Source organism: Staurois parvus, unplaced genomic scaffold (assembly GCF_062004578.1).
Source record: "Staurois parvus isolate SC_StPar_1 unplaced genomic scaffold, SC_StPar_1.0 ptg001567l, whole genome shotgun sequence".
In the NCBI taxonomy this organism is placed as follows: domain Eukaryota; kingdom Metazoa; phylum Chordata; class Amphibia; order Anura; family Ranidae; genus Staurois; species Staurois parvus.
In genome coordinates, this window is record NW_028319363.1 from 48,507 (window position 1) to 71,995 (window position 23,489).

At 44.2% G+C, this 23,489-nt stretch overlaps 1 protein-coding gene across 1 annotated transcript in view; it reads right to left on the reverse strand.

Moving 5' to 3' along the window:
• The window catches only part of LOC149435258 (F-BAR domain only protein 2-like), a gene marked incomplete at its 3' end in the record, with an annotated part of 70,282 nt that extends 47,654 nt beyond the window's left edge, over positions 1 to 22,628 (reverse strand). The window contains exon 1 of the mRNA XM_089662854.1: positions 22,469 to 22,628. Within this exon, the coding sequence (XP_089518980.1) occupies positions 22,469 to 22,501 (33 nt within the window). The remainder of the gene's footprint in view (positions 1 to 22,468) is intronic.
• Between the last annotated feature and the right edge of the window lie 861 nt (positions 22,629 to 23,489).

Consider the following 23,489-nt stretch of genomic DNA (forward strand, 5'->3'; position numbering starts at 1 on the left):
ATCTGTGTTTGTCCCAGGCATGTTTGAATCCTTATGGTTGACTCACTCCCTAAATCTGCTGGAAGTCTATTCCAAGCATCAACTACTCTTTCAGTAAAATAATACTTTCTAAGATTAGTTTTGACCTTTCCTCCTGCTAGTTTGGGAAGAAAGCAAGACACTTCGAGCCCAATCACACTGCCCGTGTGCCCATGTGAGGGTGATATGCAGTGCCCACCTGCGTGCTGTGGCAAACTGGAGTATTTTACCAGAGCTCACTTGCACAAACACCTCCAGACTGCCCTGCATTCAAATGGGGCACATAGAAAACACTTGCCCTAGCAGTGACAGGCATTTGTCCAGTGCAGAAAATGCCAGTCACCGTGTGAGCAAGCCCTGAAAGTAGAAATAAAAGCATGAAAATGCAAGGTCTGCTTTAATAACAGCCCACAACCTCCAAAGACTTGTAAAAAGGATGCTAAAAAAAGAACTATTAGAATAAAAAAAAATACTTACCTGTATAAAAACAAATAATAGACGCAACAGAAATCAATAGGACATAGACATTCTGTGGTTTATAGAGAATATAAAAATGTCATGTATCCATAATAAAGGGAACTTAAACGTTTGGTCAGTTTTAAACACTAAATGGACTCTCAAAGCCATACTCAAAAACAGAGACCTAAGACTAATCACAGCAGAAGATCAGAGTCAAAGTTTTGGCCGGTGCATTGCAGAGGCTTAGGGGTATTCTGTTGCATTATCAGTTTCTGTGGACCTCCTGCATAAACCAATATAGCATGGGAAGTTTTTAAACTGGATTACAGGATTTCAACATTTTGATCTATTTAAGGATGAGATGCTGATCTTATAATGAGCTCATGGATCAAAAGCTAACAATACAAATAGAGAGAAAAGAAAAATGTGATTTTATTGGGTTTGGAGCGATTTAAGTGCCTAGTTCATTTCATCTTACTCAATGAATAGGGATTATGGATCTGCAGTACAAAATCTGGCTGTGAATATAGCAGCCAACCAGAATTCAGATGTTAGTTTTCAATCAGAGATTAAAAAACTGGAATGAAAAAAAAACGGTTTGCTCACCATTGAATCTGGTATTTACAGATTGCATGCAGTTTTTGGATACAGTTGCAAGAAAAAGTATGTGAACCCCTTGGGATTACCTGGAGTTTTGCATGAATTGGGCATAAAATGTGCTCTGAACGTCATCTAAGTCACAATAGAAAAACACAGTCTGCTGAACATAATACTACACAAACATTAGATGTTGCCATGGTTTAATTGCACATAACATGTAAACATTCACAGTGCAGGGAAGAAAAAGTATGTGAACCTTTGGACTTAACTGGTTGACCCTCCTTTGGCAGCAATAACCTCAACCAAACATTTTCTGTAGTTGCAGATCAGACCTGCACAACGATCTGGAGTAATTTTGGACCACTCCTCTTCACAAAACTGTTTCAGTGTAGCAATATTCTTGGGATGTCTGGTGTGAATCGCTCTCTTAAGGTCATGCCACAGCATTTCAATCGGGTTGAGGTCAGGACTCTGACTGGGCCACTCAAGAAGGCGTATTCTGTGCTGTTGCAGCCATTGTTTTGTTGAATTACTTGTATGCTTTGGGTCATTGTCCTGTTGCATCACCCATCCTCTGCGAAGCTTCAGTTGGCGGACAGATGGTCGTACGTTTTCATGCAAAATGTCTTGATAAACTCTGGAATTCATTTTCCCATCAATGACAACAATCCGTCCGGGCCCTGAGGCAGCAAAGCAGCCCCAAACCATGAGGCTCCCTCCACCATGTTTTACAGTGGGGATGAGGTTTTGATGTTGGTGTGCTGTGCCTTTTTTTCTCCACACATAGTGTTGTGTGTTCTTCCCAAACAACTCAATCTTGGTTTCATCTGTCCACAGTATATTTTGCCAGTAGTGCTGTGGAACATCCAGGTGCTCTTCTGCAAACTTCAAACGTGCTGAAATATTCTTTTTGGACAGCAATGGCTTCCTCCGTGGTGTCCTCCCATGTACTCCATTCTTGTTTAATGTTTTCCTTATTGTAGATGTGTCAACAAAAATGTTAGCATGTGCCAGAGATTTCTTTAGCTGACACTCTGGGATTCTTCTTTACCTCATGCAGCATTCTGCGCTGTGCTCTTGCAGTCATTTTTATAGGACGACCACACCTAGGGAGAGTAGCAACAGTGCTAAACTTTCTCCATTTGTAGACAGTCTGTCTTACCGTGGACACATGAACATCAAGGCTTGTGGAGATACTTTTGTAACCCTTTCCAGCTTCATGCAAGTCAACGATTCTTGATCGTAGGTCTTCTGAGAGCTCTTTTCTGCAAGGCATGGTTCACATCAGACAGTGCTTCTTGAAACCAGTAAACCCAAAACAGGTGTGTGTTTGTTTTTTAAGGGCAGGACAGCTGTCAGCAACACATCCAATATCATCACACTGATTGGAGTCAAAGTTGCCTCACTCCTGGCTCCAATTAGCTCTGGGAGAAGTCATTAAGCTAGGGCCTCACATACTTTTTCCTCCCTGCACTGTGAATGTTTACATGTTATGTGCAATTAAACCATGGCAACATCTAATGTTTGTGTAGTATTATGTTCAGCAGACTGTGTTCTTCTATTGTTGTGACTTAGATGACGTTCAGAGCACATTTTATGCCCAATTCATGCAAAACTCCACGTAATCCCATGGGGTTCACATACTTTTTCTTGCAACTGTAACTGCTAATGAAATAAACGATGAATCTTGGCTGTCCATACATGAGATGAACGCTGCACAGTAAGGGCAATTAAAGTGGTTCTACAGGCTGAAGGTTTTTTACCATCATGTCTTCTATACGTAGGTAAAAAACCTTCAGTGTGCAGCTCCCCTTACAGCCCCCCTAATAGCTACCTGAGCCCAATCACGATCCAACAATGTCCATAAGAGCAGCAGTTCTCCCGGGACTCTCTCTCCTCACTCGCTAAGACATAGCAATGGGAGCCATTGGCTCCTGCTGCTCTCAATCACTGTCAGTGATATTGGGGGGGCGGAGCCAAGCTCAGTCACAGAGGCGACTCAAGAGTGAGCATGAATGAGTCAGAGCAAGCAGCTTGCTCTGGGGGCACTCAGCGAGGGGGAGGAGCCAGAAGCAGCAGTGGGGGACCCGAGAAGAGGAGGATCAGGGCTGCTCTGTGCAAATCCATTGCACAGACCAGGTAAGTATGATGTGTTTATTATTTTAAAGAAAAATAAACAAACCTTAAGAACCACTTTAAATAATATGCAAAGCCATTTTTTCAATTTTATATTAATTTTGTATTGTTAACAGTGAAGGGGGGTGGGGAGGGGGTATTCTGGGGTTTGCGCTTTAAAGACCAACTCTGGGAAAATCAATAAAAAGTCATCCCTTGCAAGGGTTAACTGCTTCTGTCTAGGACACAGAAGCAGTTTTACTTACTCGAGTCTCCACTCCCCCAGCAGACGGTGCTCACCAGTGTTCCAGCAGTGGACTGTCCCTCGGCATCCTCACATCCAGTGCAGGGTTATGGTCAGGTTTTATGACATCAGAGGATCATAGACCACTCACTGAAGCAGAGAAGAAAAGAGGCTGCAAGGTACAGTCTAGCAGCATAGAGGAGTCCGCATGAGAACATAATTCCCCAAGACATAAACAAGCAGTTAAAAGAGAAGTGTGGGAATTAAAAAAAAAATATATATATATATTTATACTCACCTAGGTGGATGTAGCTTTGATCGAATGCTGCATCTGTGTCCCACCCCAACTTTAAGACTGAGAACTGAGTGTTCACGATCCCCGCTCGTGCGGTGACAGTCACCGACTCTCTGCTCTACCCATCCAGCCCTGGAGCGCCAAGCTGTGAAGGGAGTGGATGCGCCTAGTCAGTCTTTCAGCAGTAAACTAATAGGCTGAGCTAGCTGCCGCTCAGGCATCTGGGTGGATCCCGACATGAAAGGACCAGCTCTGTGACGTCAGCCTACAGAGGGCTTTAGCATGCTGTCAGCAGAATACAGGTCAAAGGAGTGCAGAACTAAGTGCACTCCTGTGACCTACTGGAGAAGCAGGGCCAAAAGAGCTTTTCCTCTACTTCTCCTTTAACTGGACTTTTGGTTTCCCAAAATTCAACTTTAAGTCTTCACCGAGCTCTACTTCATAAATGTATCCAAGCATCAGGAGATATAGTATCTACGATTACCTATAAACGTAAAGGAAAAGTTCACCTTTGGGAATATATTTCCGATCCTGCAGCCTCCACCCGCTGTCTCCGCTACTAGTGACAGAAGTACAGGAAGAAGTTCCCCATACTAGCCGTCAAGTTTTCAAAATCAGCATGGCCGTGCAGGCTCCACCCACACGGCTGCGTCATTCATTCACAGAGTTCTTGGAATGAACTACAATTCACGACAGCCTTAGCGGCTGTCAGCTTGTAGTCCTCAATTAACTACCATGGTGCTGTGGTAGTTCATCGAGTCTTCCTGTCCGCAAGTATCAGCTTTGCTGTACAGGATGTATGAGCAAGCAGATACACTGACAGTGTGCAGGAGACCTGCATGACCTCAGTAATCTGCTGATCGCTGGTGCAATGCTTTACAGGCTCCTAACACAAAAAATAATAAATGCACATTTATTTACCTGCAAAAAAATTGCATTAATTATTTCTTATGGAAAGGTGAACTTATCCTTTAAGATGGCTACATATGGATTGAATAAATGCCGGTTCAGCAGGGACTGTCTGAGATTCTATGGGCAGGCCGGTTGTACCTAAGTCGATCCATCAACTGGTACAACCAGCCTGTTGGATTTTTTACATGCCGGATGCTATAGCCGCTAGCAGTAATCATTGCGTTCTGCAGGCCGGGAAGGCTACCTGCTGGCAGAATATAATAGCTCAATGGGAGGGATTTGTCCATCAACATTGACTGTGTTGATGGGTGGAATCAAGCAATTTTCTTTCCTTCCACCCGTGGTGTAAGGAAACAAAATAGAGTCCTCTATGCCTCTATGGCTTGCCTTAAAGGACAGAAGAATGTTTAAGAACAATGACAGTTTATCCCAAAGATTTCTAACCTATCATGTTTGTCATTTGCCATGTTTGGTTCGAATCTCAGCCAGTTCAGCAGGGACCAGCTGAGATTCGAATCATATATGGGCAGGCTGATTGTACCCAAGTCAATTCATCGATAGACATGGGTACAACCAGCATATCAGATTTTGTTCTCCTGGCAGGGACCTGCTTTCTGCGCCCCAACTTTAAGTGAACCTGGACCACACTAAAGTAATGGACTGGACAAAATTATTGGCACCCTCAAGAGAAACTTCCCCTTTTGGGTGGAGCTCCGCTTTATGCTTTGCCATACATAACTGCTCCAGGCTTAGTAAATTCCCCTCACTGTCCTCAAAGTGACTTGGAAACATGGCCAAAGCTCTTGATTTTTTTGTTCAAAAGGGATGTTATTTGCTTGGCTGTAACTTTAATTTTTTTACAATTAAAAAAAAAATGTTTTTCTTTTACTTACATTTTTTTTTCTCATCACACAGGGGACAAAGTCCCCTATGTGATGATTTTTGGTGACAGGTTCTCTTTATTGAGACATCCAAGGTCTAAAAGACCCTGGATGTCTGCCCTGTGTTCCATTAAAGGTACTACAGAGCACATCACACTGCATTACATTCTTTCCCAGCCTCGATAGCCGGAATCTTTCAACGGGGACCCAGAAGTGACATCATAACGTCACTTCTGGGTCAGGACAAGAAGAGGAGGGGAGCGGAGGCTGGCACTGTGGGCTGTGTGATAGCAATCGGGCAGCAGAGCGGCCACCCGAATGCTTTCACCTGATAGGCGAGCCCTGCTGCTTGCCCGCAGCAGGGCTAAAGGTTCGAAAAAACTACCTGCCCGGCATCTGGAACTAAATATCCCAAGCGTCGGGCGATATAAATTCAATATGCCTGTATATACCTGTGCAGGCAGGACAGTATCTATGCACCAGAGACTACGACAGAAGGATATGAATGTACAGTTCTAAATAATCACAATTACTGTTTACATATTTACTTTTTTATCTGTTAGGCCTTCTCTGCACCAAACTGTAAGGGGTGGAGTAGCACAGATGAGTCACAAGACTCCATAAATAATGTCTAACTTTATCCTGCTTGGTGATTTCTAATTGTTGGACTGCAATGGAAAGTCTAGACATAAGACAATTCACATGCTGCTTTCAGACAGTGCAGCCTAGGTTTAATTTTGAATAATAAAAGGTGTATCTGAGAAAGGTCAGTGATAAGTGCGTAGGGTGTAGCCTTGCGTTAAGCTGGGTATAAACGTGCAGCTTTTGATTTTTTTTTCTCCATTCAACCAGAAGTTTGAACAAAAAAAAAACAAAAAAACAAACTGACAGATCCTCGCATCCACACCCACAATGTGTGATGCAGGGATTCCCCTTCTGTACAACGCAAATGTATTCTATTTGTAGTAAATGAGCCGCCTGCATCCTAGCAACTAAAAACACTAGTTGGGTGGAGTCACCTGCATCCTAGCAAAAAAGGATGCTAGGCAGCAATGGCCGCCTGTGTCCTGGCAACCAATAGGCTGTTTTACCACTGTACACTTGTATGCATGTAAATATTACACTATTGACACATGCGTAAAGCATTTGCCCAACTTTAACTTGCAAGATCCTGCTGCCAGCAGCGTGTGCATGAGCTCTTGAGCCTGGGCTCACATATGTGCGGTGCGGTATATCGCATGTGATTCGCACAGGAACCACACCGCATTCCTGTGCAAATCACAAGCAATTTGTGTCCGGTGCGATTGGAGCCATACATTTTGTTTGGCTCTATTCACACCCACACCAAAAATGTGCAGGAGCCTTTTTTGGGTCCGCACTAGAATCGGGTCACATAGGTATTCACACCTATGCAATCCGATTGTGCACATCGCACTGCATTTTTCAGACTGCTTTCGGAGTGTTGTTAACTTAACATATACACCCGCAGCAGTTCGCATGAGCGGGGAGCGATTCTGATGCAGCGCGGAATTCGCACTGAAAGCGCTGCAAATTCTGCACCGCATCAGTGTGAACCCGGGCTAAAAGTTGCTAAAGCAAGCAGCAGCTATATTGGCAGGTTGGCATGTGACACTGCAGCCATGGTTTCTAAAACAAATCCTAGATTGTAAGCTCAAAAGAACAGGGCCCTCGAACCCCTCGTGTATTGTTTTGTTACTGTATTGTCCCATGTACTGTACCCCACTACAATGTACAGCGCTGAGCAAACCTTTTGGCGCTATATAAATACTGTATAACAATAATAATATACTGTATACCAGCTATTCAATCTATAAAATGTCATTATTTCAGGAAACAGCCACAGAGAAGTAAAAGAGGCCGCATTCAGAACCCCAAAAGATTCTATAAACTCTGAGCTATATCTGAACATAATGAAGCTTATAAATATATTGCTCAGGAAGAAACCTCTGTCAGTTCTATGAAGGCACAAATACCTGGAACCTTATTTAATGGGACCGGCCTCTGACCATAAGCTGATTAAGAGGAGTGTTTCAGCACATACCTTCAACAGAAGTCGATCAAACAATTGACTTCTATTCAGCAAGGAAAGCCATGCATTGGTCAAAATTTAGCCAGTAACCAGTCAAATTTCAGTGTATTGCCAGCTTTAGTCTGGATGTGCAAGAAATTATAGCCAGCTTATATCAAGAGAGATAAAAGCATTTTTGCTAGTTGCACAAAAATGCATCTGATTTATTTACTTTTTTTAATGAATACCTAAATAAAGCGGCTCTTACAATCCAGAGTTCAGTTTTAATGAACTCCTCTTCTCCTCACTATCAACTTTACATTTTAATCTGCTGCAAGCTACACTTTCAGTAAAGCTTGGAACAAAGCAATCACAAATATGATGTATCCTAATGACATTGGGCAGGAGACAAAGCCTGTATTCCACAAAGCAGAATCGATTTTTCCAATGGAAATGACACATGGCAAAATGTGATATACCAGTTTCCTATTTTAGAATTACACCTCCACCTCCTTGTAAGACCAGATGTGTATCATCACATACAGTAAGCATGACCATTTATAGATTTCATGTGAGGTGCATTAATGAAATGAGAGCAACTAATAGGATATTGTATTTGGTCTTTTAGGCTGCGTTATAGAAAATAAGCCATTGAACTGTGTTTGGCTGGTATGGGTAACTACCTTTGTTTCCTATTTACATATATCCATCCTTATGTGTACGCTTTCTACATGGATGCTTATTAGGAATATATTTTAAGGCTAGATTCACATCCAACTGCTAAGGTGATGCTTGTTAAAAGCACACATATTGAACCCTAAAGTGATTGTAAACCTTCATGTTTTTTTTGTTTAATAATAAAAGTTATACTTAAATACCTAGTGGAATGATTTTGAACAAAGCAGCCTCTTCTGGGATCCCATGCAGCTTCCTATGGGGGCATTCATGAAGGCTTGATCCAGAGACACACTGTCTGCGTCTAGACACCGCAGATCGGACCCACCCCCATCACAGAATTTGACTGTTAGCAGCAGGAGCCAAAGGATCCCACTGCTATCAATCTCCCCTGTGAGGAGAGAGTGCAGTGAAAACTGCTGCGCTCAGGCACAGTGCTGGATTGAGATCAGGCTCAGGTAAGTATGGGGGAGATGGGGGGGGGAATCACCTGCACAGAAATTTCTCTTACCTTAATGCAGGGGATGCAATTCAAAATGAATAAATTGGCACACACCACAACAGTCCAGCGGTATGTGCTGAACATATGGTTAGGTTACATGGTTAGTCTGGCTGAAAAAAGACAAAAGTCCATCTAGCTCAACAACAACAAAAAAAAGGTTATCATACTATACCCACAGCTGATCCAGAAGAAGGCAAAAAACCCAGCAAAGCATGATCCAATTTGCTCCTGTAGGGGGAAAAAATCCTTCCTGATCCCCCTGAGAGGCAATCGGATATTCCCTGGATCAACTTTACCTATAAATGTTAGTATCCAGTTATATTCTGTGTATCTAAGAAAGAATCCAGGCCTTTTTTAAAGAAGTCCACTGAGCTGGCCAGAACCAACTCTTGAGGGAGTCTATTCCACATTACCACAGCTCTTACTGTGAAGAAACCTTTCTGTGTTTGGAGATTAAATTTCTTTTCCTCCAGACATACTGTAAAGAATGCCCCCTTGTCCTCTGTGATGACCTCAGGGTGAATAGTTCTACACCGAGTTCACTATATGAACCACTGATGTATTTATACATGTTGATCATATCCCCCCTTAATCTCCTCTTCTCAAGAGAGAATAAATTCAGTTCCTCTAGTCTTTCCTCATAGCTGAGCTCCTCCATGCCTCTTAACAGTTTGGTGGCCCTTCTCTGTACTTTCTCCAGTTCCCCAATGTTCTATTTGTGAATTGGTGCCCAAAACTGAGCTGCATATTCCAGGTGCATTGTGGTACCATCCAGAATAAATGGCACTGCATCACAGGTAGTTTGCGGTATCTACTGTTGTTGTAACATGCTTGTTCCCAGAATACATGAAGCATTAGAAAACGTGTACTCTGCCGAAGCTTCCCTGCAGCACATACTCCTTTCCCCTTCCCTTGCCAACTACTGAATTCAGCCACCAGGTGTAAGGAAATGAAGCTCTGTATGTGTCCCAGTCACTCTAGTCAGAGCTTACAAAAAACTGAGGACTGTCTGCCCCCACGTGTCAACACTGGCCCAATCACCAAGCACCAGTGCTGTCATATAAGAGGATGCAAAATAAGTCACAGGTTCCTCCATTACTCAAAGTAATGGGAATTTTCTTTGTCCCCAGTGGCTGGAAGAAGTGGTGTAGAGAAGGATGAAAAGCATGTGCTGCTAGGAAGTGGGATATTAAAGGAGTAGAACCAAAGGTCTTTTGACCATACTTCTCCTGGGATCACAGGTGTGATGCGCTCCTGTGACCCAGATTCAGCCGACGGCAGGCTAATCAGCTGACATCACTCAGCCGGTCCAGACTCTGGGGAGAACCCGACTTTAATGTTGGGATCCACCCAGATACCTGAACTGGCAGCTTGCTCAGCCTTTCAGTGCGCCACTGAAAGGCCTGAGCTGAGAGAGCCACTCCCACCCCCTCCACATCCCATCGCTCCAGTGAGCTCAGGAAGGGCAGAGCAGAGAGCCAATGAGTGACAGTTGCCACTCTGTGCTCAGAGCAGACCTGAGAACTGGGCCATCGGAGGTCTTTGATTGCTCAGTTCTTTGTCGGCAGGGGGCAGATGCAGCATTGGACTGATTCTGCATCCACCTAGGCGAGTATGTTGGGGTTTTTTTCTCATATCCTGTACGTTTTTAAAGCGAGGCTGTTGTCTTCCCTGCATTGGTTGACTACTTTTCTCAGCAGATTGTTTGATTACAACACTGGGAGGAATCAAGTGACTACAGCAGGCCGAATCTGCACTCAGGAAATGACTGGAATCCATGTGTACATTCAAACAGCAGCACATGGGTCTCTGAAGTTTGCCATATCCCTGCAATGCATTTAACTGACCAGGACAGAATTCTTCTTTCCTCATCAAAAATGGAGATTCACTTCAAAATATATCCAGAGGAAGTAAACAAGCGGAAATCTATGAAAAAAGTCGAAATTCAACTTGTTCTCGGTTATGGACTCAAAAAGGTATAAAACACAGAATTCAAAAAACAGCCAAGAAACTAGTATTTTTGGAAGGAAATAAGGGATGGAAGAGGCCATATCTCTCATGACAGGTTTCCTTAAATGGCATTCAAAAGGGCAGACTGCAGACATGCCGCTACATTCCTTTACATCTCATCAAACTAAGTGCAAGTTCTTTTGTTCAGGTCTGTTAGTGAGGGAAACGTCTGCCACTGTCACATATCCTGTAACCTTATCCCACCAGTTCACTGGCGAAAGTCAATAAGAGTGAGGTGCTCTGCCAGGACAAATTGTTTACCAGTGACATAAGCCATACGGGAATCACAGTACACAATGTAAAGCCATTACCAAGTCCCTATGCAAAATAGTTTTCTTTCTTAAAGACTACAATAATCTCATACAAATATATGGAGTACCTGGAGCAAAAGCCTGTATTTTTCAATAATTACCATCTCTGGGTAGAAGACCAAAAAAGTGAGACACCAGCAAATAAAATGAGCTTTTATTCTGTGATTTCTTTTCAGAAGTTGAACCAGGTTGATGAGAATGTTGCATATTTGTGTTTTCTTTATGTGGTCTAGTTGTAGATGCATTTTACAAGCATTTTCCATGGGTTACCATTATTCCCTATGGAAACATCCACCAAAGACAGAGCAAGCAAAAAAAATTAGCTTTTATCATTTTTTTTTACACTGGCGCCTGTAAAGCACTGCACCTGCAATCAGCAGATTGTGGGTGCAATGTCAGGCTCCTGCAGACTAACAGTACAATGTCTGCCTGTACCTCCCATACAGACAGGCAGTTACTAAATTGCAGAAAGAATCAAGGAACTACAAGAGTGCTCACTAGAGAACTACAAGCCGTCAGCTGCACCAGTTGACAATACTTGTAGTTCATTCAGTCACGGAACTCTGCGATTGAATGACTTACCCATGTGGGCGGAGCTCCACATGGCTGTGCTGTTTTTAAATTGTGACAGTGAGTGCGGGAAGAAGATCGTGCGCCCACTGTGACAGCGAGGAGGGATCAGAAGCATAGGAGGCAGGAGCTGGAAAATGTTACATGCTCAACCCTAAATACAAGTGCAACATATGACATGTTACAAAGGTGAACTAATCCTTTAACGTGTTACAAAACCCACAACGGTAAAATCAGTCTGTATGTGCAGTAAAGCATGCCTGTTATACTCACTGTGGAACCTAAGGGGTTACTCCTCTGCATTGTGTAAAAAGGCAGTTTGATCCTGACTTCTCTGCTCCTCTTGCTCAAATGTCCACATCTTATCTCCTGATAAGACAGACTGAACCGTAGCCATTCTGCACATGTAGTTTAGTGTGTATTGCTAGAGAGGTTTTTTTTTTTTTTCTTGGGAGAGTGCATGTGATCAGCACAGGGCCAATCAGCACAGGGCCAATCAGCACTGTGCAGACAGAGGTCAGGGGTTTTGCATCCTCCTAGAACAGAAAGAAAACTCCTCCTACAAGCTTTAACCAGTGCTCTGCTGAACACTGATATAAGTTACAAGACTGCTCTAACTGCTGATGAGAAAAGGTATTTAGCAGTTTATATTTACTAAAATAATTGCACTTCCATGTTCTGTGTACTCATTTTTCCTATTCAGTGCCAACCAAAGATCTTCTTCCATTATGCAGTGCTTGGGCCTGAGCGGCCAATTGCCAAGCTCAAAGATGGACATGTGAAGGAGGAGTTGAAGCTTACACAGAGTTAAGGTTCAGCGAACTAACAAAGGAAAGGGGTGGCGGGGGATCACAGAGTAGATGAGTCTCTTTAAAGTGATTGTAAAGTTTTGGGTTTTTTTTAAATACCAAACATGTTATACTTACCTGCTCTGGGCAGAGTGGCCCCGATCCTCCTCTTTTGGTGTCCCCAGTCAGCGCTCCTGGCTCCTTTTCTTCTCTGTGTTCCACCATAGGAAGATTCCTATTGTGGCACACCTGCAGGTTCAATTCAGAGCCAAGGTTCCTGAGAGTGGAGAGAGCCGCCACTGCACTGGATTAAATGAGGACTTGTGAGGACAAGTGAGGGAATGCATTCAAAGGAGATGTACAGCCAAAGCTCTTTTGGCCATACTTCTCCTGTGGATCACAGGAGTGCAGTTCGTTCTGCACTCCAGTGATCCGTTTTCAGCTGACAGGGGGCCGAAACCCACTGGGACCCCTGAGTGACGTCACTCAGCCGGTCCAGACTGAGTCGGGATTCACCCCAGAGTCTGGAGTGGCACCTGGCTCAGCCTCTCAGCAAGCCACTCCTCACTAGAGAGCTGGGGGGGGGGGGGGGCAGAAAAGACTGTCAGTCAACACTTCCAATGCACAATGGCTGTGAGAACTCAGCGGTCATGTGATCGCTGAGTTCTCACACTGATGTGGTGCAGAATTTGCAGCGTTTTCTGTGCAAATTCCGCACCGCACCAGAATCTCATCCCGTTCATGTGAACCGCTGCAGGTGTGTATTTTAACAACACCCTGCAATCAGTCTGCAAAACGCAGTGCAATGTGCGGAATCGGATTGCATAGGTGAGAATACCCATGCGATCTGATTCTAGTGCGGACAAAGAAAAGGATCCTGCACCTTTTTAGTGCGGGTGCAGTGCGATTTGAGTCTTACAAAATGTATGGCTCCAATCGCACCGCACACAAATCGCACGTGATTTGCACAGGAATGTGTTGTGGTTCCTGTGCGAATCACATGCGATACAACGCACTGCATATATTTGTGAACCCAGCCTTAGAGCTGGCAGGGGACCGATGCTGCACCCACCTAGGCAAGTATGATTTTTTTTTTTTTTTTTTTTTTTTATAAAGGAATTCCCATACTTCTCTTTTAATGTAAAAATGTTTGAGCATTAGAATCATGTTAAAGCTGAAAACATTTATATATAGATCCAAAATATATAAATAAAAGAAACGTATATTTGTATAAAAAAAAACCATATCTCTTGTCTTCGGATAATAAAGCAAAACTGTAAACAAGTTATATTCAGAGATGTAAACAGATTAGCTCTAAATACAGCACAGTGTGCCCAATCAGCGACTGGTAGAAACATGAAATGTATAAAACACTTGTACTACAGTAACAGTACATTTAAGAGAGCACCTGGGGGAACCCACACAAATTTGGGGGAGGCATACTAAACACAATATGGTGCTTCTCAGTGGAACTGTACCAGAGCACACCACTGAATTCTAGGAGTGCAGGGGGAGGGGACATTTTTAAGACAAATTAGGTTTAGCATGGAATTCGACTAGTTTTAAAGAGACACTTCATCAAAGCTATCCTTTAAAGCATTAAGCAGCAATTGACATTGGACACAATCCCTCTTGGTGATTGTTTTAGGGCCAGTTCACACCACAAAAACACAGTCCAGATGTGTTACAGATAGGCTTCTGCATGTGCGTGTACATGCATATTTGATGCATTCCATTTTTTAAAATGCGTTTCTCCCCCTATTTTATGACAAGGGAAATCGCATTATTTTCGATGGGACTCAACATAATGCGACTTTGGAAAAGGTTATCTCAGAAGTTGCATCAGCGAAGCTATGCAATTTCTTAAAGGACTTTGATAGAAGAGTGTTTTCTTTTCTTTAACCCTTACCTCTCCTCCTTGGTCATCCTTGCTGCCTTTAAAAACCCCTCCCATACACATTCCATTCACAACTGAGCGTTAACAGAAATGTGCATTCTCGCTCACTTCTTTCCGCATCACTTGAATGGACTTCCCGTCAAGCGTCCTAAAGTAGCTTAAGAAGCTTCTCACGAGGAGTGTCGTGCGTTTTGGCATATTTGTAGCATGTTTTGTCACATGGCAAAAACACACGCCTACTAGTGGGGTGTCACTACAACCAAGTTTCATTCACATCTGCATGTTTCCAGCAACGTGCTGCAAATGCATGTTGCGCTTGTGTTGCCATTTAGGCTGCATTCACATCTTTATATTTCCGAATGCATGGCAACCTGCACAGAATGGCATGGCAAACTCACATCGCTCTATGTCAGACAGCACAGCTAGGTTGGTGACCTGCATTTTCTCTACTGCAGGTCAAGGATAGGGGCAATTAAAAATTAAAAAGTACACGTATCCTTTTTGCTTCTCTTTCCTGACCTTATCTAACACTGCCTTAAAGGAGAAGCATGGCCAAAGCTCTTTTGGCCGTACTTCTACTGTGGGTCACTGGATTGCACTTAGTTCTGCACTCCTGTGACCCATATTTACACCACGTTCCAAATTATTATGCAAATTCTATTTAAGTGTCACAAAGATTAAATATTTTGTTTTTCAGTTTAACTCATGGATGGCATTGTGTGTCAGGGCTCTTTTGATCACTGAAAACAATCTCGGACACCTGTGATAATTAGATTGGCAGGTGAGCCCAATTTAAGGAAAAACTACTAAAGGAGGGTGTTCCACATTATTAAGCAGAGCGCCATTTTCAAGCAATATGGGGAAGAAAAAGGATCTCTCTGCTGCCGAAAAGAGTGAAATAGTTCAATGCCTTGGACGAGGTATGAAAACATTAGATATTTCACGAAAACTTAAGCGTGATCATCGCACTATTAAGAGATTTGTGGCCGATTCAGAGCACAGACGGGTTCGTGCAGATAAAGGTACATTGAGGAAGATTTCTGCCAGATCCAGGCATCGGATCAAGAGAGCAGCTGCTAAAATACCATTACATAGCAGCAAACAGATATTTGAAGCTGCTGGTGCCTCTGGAGTCCCACGGACATCAAGGTGTAGAGTCCTCCAGAGTCTTGTAACTGTGCATAAACCTTCTATTCGGCCACCACTAACCAATGTTCACAAGCGGAAACGGCTGCATTGGGCAGAAAAATACATGAAGACTAATTTTCAAACAGTCCTGTTCACTGATGAGTGCCGTGCAACCCTGGATGGTCCAGATGGATAGAGTAGTGGATGGTTGGTGGACGGCCAACCTGTTCCAACAAGGCTGCGACGTCAGCAAGGCGGTGGTGGAGTCATGTTTTGGGCCAGAATCATGGGAACAGAGCTGGTCGGCCCCTTTAGGGTCCCCAAAGGTGTAAAAATGACCTCTGCAAAATATGTGGAGTTTATGACTGACCACTTTCTTCCCTGGTACAGAAGGAAGAACTATGCTTTCCGTAATAAAATCATCTTCATGCATGACAATGCACCATCTCATGCTGCAAAGAATACCTCTGCATCAATGGCTGTTATGGGGATAAAAGGAGAGAAAGTCATGGTGTGGCCTCCATCCTCCCCTGACCTCAATCCTATTGAGGACCTTTGGAGCATCCTCAAGCAAAAGATCTATGAGGGTGGGAGGCAGTTTACATCCAAACAGCAGCTCTGGGAGGCTATTCTGACATCTTGCAAACAAATTCAAGCAGAAACTGTCCAAAAACTCACAAGTTCAATGGATGCAAGACTTGTGAAGCTGCTATCAAATAAGGGGTCCTATGTTACAATGTAACGTGACCTGTTAAAATGTTTAAAAAGTTAAAATGTTGTTAAAAGTTTGATTGAAATAGCTTTTGATTTCAGTAAATATGCTGCAAACACAACAAATGACAATTTTCAGTTCTTTACAACCTATAAAGTGTTTTGAAACACTTTGCGTAATAATTTGGAACAGTGCATTGTAAGTGTTTTATGTTTAACAAAATACTGTTATCATTATTGTTATCAATATTAATTAATTAATATTAATTATTAATAGTTGATAACATGAGAATTATGCTGACTGTTATTTACATCAATTATTTAGGTGAGAAAAATATCATTTGCATAATCATTTGGAACAGGGTGTAGCTGTCTGCTGACGTCACAGAGCCAGTCCAGGCTCTGCAGGGATCCCAACAATAATATCGGGATCTGCCCAGATGTCTGATTCTAATGCTGCTATCCGCCCAGATGCCTGACAATGTCTACCAAGATGTCAGACCGGCAGCTGACTCAGCCTCTTAGCGAGCCACTGAGAGCCTGAGCCTCACGCCCCTCCACAGCCCAGGGCTTCAGTCTGCTCTGGTGGGGCAGAGCAGAGAGACGGTGACTGACAGTCACCAGCTCTCTGCTCAGTGAAGACCAAGAACTGAGCAATCAGCAGTCTTTGTTCACACAGTTCTCAGTGGAGGTGGGGGACAGCCGCAGCATTGGATCGATGCTGCAGCCAACTAAGCGAGTATAAACTGCACTTCTTTTAAGCCACCTATACATGGATCGAAATTTGGCCAGATCAACAGGGACCAGGCGAATTTCAATCCATGTACAGTATGGGCTAGCTGGTTGCACACAAGTCTATCAACCAGCCTGTTTTTACTGAATGATCAGTGCTACCAGCTATAGCTAGCAACACTGATCGTTGTATTCTGATAGCAGTGAAGGCTCCCCAATGTGAGAATACAGCGGGAGTGATTCCCCCATCCAAATCGAATGTGTGGATGAAGGAATCAGTTTGTTTCTTTTCATTCAACCTGCTGGTTCAACAAAAAAAAATTAATCATGTATGGCCTGTCTTAAGTGCCTTTTATCAACCTTTTAGTAAAGCAGAAACGTGTCCAAAATCTGAAAACTTGCATGCTTCTCTTGAGCAGCTAATGGCCAGCCTGACCGACCAACTAACAAACCAGGTATGAAAATGTCATGTAAAAAAAAATAAAAGTTATTGTACTGCTGGGGCCTCTTACGGAGTTATTCTGAGGTGAACTGGTGATCAGAATTCCTCTGAAACTGTCAGAAATAAAAGTGCCACTGGGTAAATATCGGTGATCTACTGTATATGGCAAAGGGATCAGAACACCTCATCTCTAAGCATGCAATCAAATAAAACATGACATATTAATTATTGCAATCACTGACATCTGCAACTGCTTTAAAATGCAATGTCACAGGTAAGCGTCAGCTATGTAATCTCATGATGCTGAACACCCCTAAATGCTTTGCTGAGTAATGCGTTCAAAGGAATGTCACTGCAACATATTTAGTGGCTCATTCCATAAGGCTAGGTTCAAACCTATGCAGTTTACATTTGATCCTTTTCTGCAGTGCGTTTTGCGATGCGTTTTTTGCATTTTTTCCGCGTTTTGCGTTTTTTTAACTTATTGCTAAGCAGATTAAAACACGGCCACTACGTGCTTTTCTGCAGCATCTCCATTAAAGTCTATAGAACCAAAACGCAACATATTGCGTTTAAAAAAGTCCCAGACCATTTCCAAAAAACGCACCGGGTGAAACCGCGGAGATGTGAACCTGTCCCATAGGAAATCATGTTAGATGGACTGCTGTGCGTTTCCGCAAAACGCAGCGGAAAAATGCATAGTTGTGAACCTAGACTTAGGCAGTGCAAAAATCTACAAATAAAAACAAAGTGCGTTTCCACAGATTTCAGGTCACTGACGTAAGCTGAATTCTTATTGGCTACCATGCTTTAATGGACTTTGCCTTGTTGCCTAAGCCTTTAATGGTGTTAATTTGCACTGCTGAGCAAGGCTGCTGTCAAACTGGGTCTCTATGAAGGGCATGGGAATATCTCAGGTATCGGCTATGCAGGGTTATTCCCCAACACTGCAGTCCTGCTGTCATTATCCTTTTAAGCACAGACAGCTTACCGGATATGTTCTGTGTACGCGTTCCAAGTTAAAAGCCTATCACAAGGCAGCAAATATGTATGGAGTATGTATGCACATTCCATCCACCACCAGATGTGTGAGTACAACACACCCAGAACACACAGAATTACTCATCAACCCAACAGGTTAAACAATGCATAAATGTACGCAGACACTAAAGGATATAAAGATAAAAATAGCAACTACATGAAACAGGTTTGGTGTATTGATTGCCAAGCAATATAAAGATGTGGATCTGCCATACAAAGAAAACGTGGCAGCTGGAGACCAACCCAGTGTAGAAGATCTACAAGCCTCTGCATCTACATAGACCAGGTTCTGTACTTTATGGCCCCATCCACACTTGAATAGGCCCATGAAGGATCACCCGTGGGAGACTCAGCGGGGTTCTCAGCAATAAGCTGCAGGTAGGAAGCCCCACCAAAAGCAATGGAAGCCTGACATACGCCAGAGAATAGGGGACAGAAGAGACTTGGAGGTCATGGACAACACTTTGGTAACACTGATGTAGGCCCCTGGCTGCTGTAGGGAATACAAGAATGAGCAGGCCCTGACACCAATGTCACAGTACATCTGTGTTTACACCAGTAATCACCAACCAGTGTCTCATCTACCTCTGCCAGTACTTCACAACCTCTCAGGAGTGCATGTGATTCATTATACACAACCCACACTCATGAAGACAGGGAACCCTTTATATCATGTCAGCAGCTCTACCATTAAAGTGGTTGTAAACCTCAGACATTAAATCTGAACAAGTCACATATTTCTATAATGTTTACTTGCCTCTCTTCAAAGTGTCATTTCTCTCTGCTGTCTAGTTCCTCTGTTATCAGCATGAGTCACTTCTGACATGTTTTCCTGACGCCAAGAGAAAAATGGTGACAAGGGAGGGACATTTAGCAGATTGACAGCCTCAGCTCTGGTTATTTGTGGTGTGTGAAGGGGGGGGGGGTGTGTCCCTTCAATCGAATCAGCTCTCAGAGCTCTTGTACAATGTGTAACTGCAGCTCCCCACCCTCTGCTCTTTGAGTCTGGGAAAAATACTTTTCACCTCTGAGGATTACAAGGATGCACAGGACAAATTTCTGCAGATAAACCAGTACAACTTATGTAGGAGGATTCGTTTCATCTCTGTATCACCTGAGGCCAGTCACTTCACTGGGTATATGTAAGGGTTTACAACCACTTTGAGGATCCGTTCACACCAAGTGTTGGCCGTCCCAACACACAGAAAAAGCTATTTGCTTTGAGTCCTATGTGTTCAGGTCATACCAATGCACTGTGGTGATGTGCATTGGTACAAACAGTAGGACATGCACTGCCTTTTCTCAGCATGGTGTGCGCTGAAGAAGTACACCACAACTGACTACAGTATGCGGTGAATAAAAATGAAAGAAATGTCACTTTGTGACACCAATCAATGCTGAGGATTAGTATTGCAGCCACTGACACCAGTGCTGGTGGTTATTGGTCAATAATACCAATTTGGGGCCATTAGTGCAGTCAATGACACCAATGCTGGGGGTTAGAATTGTGCCCACTGACACCAATACTAAAGATTATTATTGCACCCAATGACACCAATGCTGAGTATCATTATTGCACCCACTGACACCAAAGCTGAGCATCATTATTGCACCCATTGACACCAATGCTGGGGGTCATTATTGCTCCCAATGACACCAACACTAGAGGTGGGATTGAGCCCAATAACACCAATGCTGGGGTCATTATTGCACCCACCAATTCCAGTACTGAGAGCCTTTACTGCTCCCACTGACACCCATGCTGGAGGTAGGACAAAGGCCAATAACACCAATGCAAGGGGTTATTACAGCACCCATGCACACCAATACTGGGGGTTCTGTGTTGAGCCCACTGACACCAGCGCTGGGGGTTATTATTGTACCTGCTGACACAAATGCTGGCAGTTATTATGCCTTTTGACACCAATGCTAGTGGTCATTATTGCACTAATTGACACCGGTGTTGGGAATTATAACTGCAACCACTGACACCAATGCTGGGGGTTATTATTTCCCCTGACACCAATGCTGGAAGTTATTAGTGTGTCCCCTGACACCAATGCCGGAAGTTATTATTGTGTCCCCTGACACCAATGCCGGAAGTTATTATTGTGTCCCCTGACACCAATGCTGGGGAATATTATTGTGGTCACTGACACCAATGCGGAGGGTTATTATTGTGGTCACTGACACCAATGCTGGAGGTTATTATTGTGGTCACGGACACCAATGCTGGGGAATATTATTGTGGACACTGACACCAATGCTGGGGATTATTATTGTGGACACTGACACCAATGCTGGGAAATATTATTGTGGACACTGACACCAATGCTGGGTATTATTATTGTGGACACTGACACCAATGCTGGGGAATATTATTGTGGACACTGACACCAATGCTGGGGATTATTATTGTGGACACTGACACCAATGCTGGGGATTATTGTGGTCACTGACACCAATGCTGGGGATTATTATTGCGGTCACTGACACCAATGCTGGGGATTATTATTGCAGTCACTGACACCAATGCTGGGAAATATTATTGTGGACACTGACACCAATGCTGGGGATTATTATTATTGTGGACACTGACACCAATGCTGGGGATTATTATTGTGGACACTGACACCAATGCTGGGGAATATTATTGTTGTCACTGACACCAATGCTGGGGATTATTGTGGTCACTGACACCAATGCTGGGGATTATTATTGTGGACACGGACACCAATGCTGGGGAATATTATTGTGGACACTGACACCAATGCTGGGGAGTATTGTGGACACGGACACCAATGCTGGGGAGTATTGTGGACACGGACACCAATGCTGGGGAATATTATTGTGGACACTGACACCAATGCTGGGGAATATTATTGTGGACACTGACACCAATGCTGGGGATTATTATTGTGGACACTGACACCAATGCTGGGGATTATTATTGTGGACACTGACACCAATGCTGGGAAATATTATTGTGGAAACTGACACCAATGCTGGGGATTATTATTGTGGACACTGACACAAAAGCTGGGGACTTCTTCTCACTTTCTCTCCAGTGAAAATACAGCAGATTATACATTTTCAGTTGCTGAGATGTCTAATTTAGCACAACGCACCTCAACACATACAATAATGTGCTGCTACTGCACAGCCTTCTCCAAGTGTTTGGGCCACACAGGAGACAATCTGTAATACAGTTTTTCAATTCCAAATTACCTCTCTGGGCGATCACAGTATGGAAGCCCTACCGGTAACGACAGGACAGGGGCCATCTAGTTAACAACAGAATAAGGGCCCTCCGGGTAATGACAGTATGGGGGCCCTCTAGTTAACAACAGAATAGGGGCCGACCGGGTAACGACAGTATGGTGGCCCCCTGGGTGATGACAGTATGGGGGCCCTTTAGTTAACAGAATAGGGGCTCTCCAGGTAATGACAGTATGGTGACCCTCCGGGTAATTACAGTATGGCGGCCCCCCTGGGTGATGACAGTATGGGGGCCCTCTAGTTAACAACAGAATAGGGGCCCTCCGGGTAATGAGAGTATGGGGACCCTTTGGGTAATGACAGTATGGCGGCCCCCCTGGGTGATGACAGTATGGGGGCCATCTAGTTAACAACAGAATAGGGGTCCTCTGGGTAATGACAGTATGGCAGCCCCTCCGGCTGACAGAACGGGGGCCCTCCTGGTGATGACAGTATAGGGGCCCTCCGGGTAATGAGAGTATGGGGACCCTTTGGGTAATGACAGTATGGTGGCCCCCCTGGGTGACGACTGTATGGAGGCCCTCTGGGTTGTGACAGTTTAGGGGCCCTTCAGGTGATCAGGGAACCCATTCCTGTGATGTAGACAATATGGTGCCATGTTGGGGCTCCTATGTTGATGTACTACAGATCCCAGCATGCCCCCAGCCAGTGTTGTGGTAGATGTTGAAGATCTGTGGGAGGAACTACAAGTGCCAGCACAGCCGGTGCAGCTGCTCCTCAGCTGTAGGGCCCCCCGGGGCCCCGTCCCAGGTGCAGCTCCCTGTCAGCCGCCCTCCAGTACTCCAGGGAAGGAGGGCCGGGCAGGAAGAGAAGACAAATCAGAGCTCACCCAGAAATTCTCCACGAAGTAGGCCATCACCATGATGCTGGCGGAGGCCGGACTCAGGCCCCCCGTGTCTTCTCCAATCCGGCCCAGTGTCCGCCGGCTCCCCGGCCCGATCCGCTCTCCCTTCTCGGCTTCTCCCCAAACCTACGGAACCAGACGGAATCCCTCCTCCCCCTCCCCGGACTGGGAGTACGCATGCGCGGCACGGCCAAGGGAGGGTCACCGACCTACAGCGCCAGCTGCTGGCTGAGTCTGGCGGTGCCGCCCATTCCTGCTGCAAACTGGGATAAACACAAGGACAGCAACTATGAGCGCCGTACTGTACTGCACCTCACTGACAGACCTACATGCAGCGTGCGGGCCTCAACCCACTACTGTGTCTGCAACAGCGTTTTAGCAACTTTATGTGCACTTTAAAGTGTAAAGGAAAAACATTTTTTCTTCATTTTGGATAGAGTAAGGGAGGGTTATCGCCCCTGTCAGGTTTTTATTTGCCATTTGTGCCCATTGGAGAGATCTCCCTTCACTTCCTGACCCATAGCCAAAACAGGAAGTGAAAGGAAATCCCTCCAAAATGACAGAATCCCAGGTTGTCACCAGAACTAGTGAAGATTTCCCCTCTATTCCTGTTCTGTTAACCCATAATTTAGGTTTCTTTTGCTTTCATTTTCAGTGATAACAGTAAACAGGACTAATATAGAGGGGGAATCTACCTAATGGGGATCCAGACAGCAATAAAAACCTGACAAGGGTTCTAATCCCTCCACTCCAAAACTAAATTTTAGGATACACAAACACCATAAACTTTCCAATTTTGGTAAAATATAAAAGATGAGGTTGCACCACGTAAAACATGTAAGTTAGCATGCCTGTAATGGCCACAAACTTCAGCAATTTCCATAGGCGATATTTTAAAAGCCCCTACTGGTCACGAGTTTAGCGTCAACTGCAAATAACAGGCTGAGACTGATTGCTCCCACGCCAGTGTGCACAGTGATTTGTAACGTGTAGCGCAAGATATGTT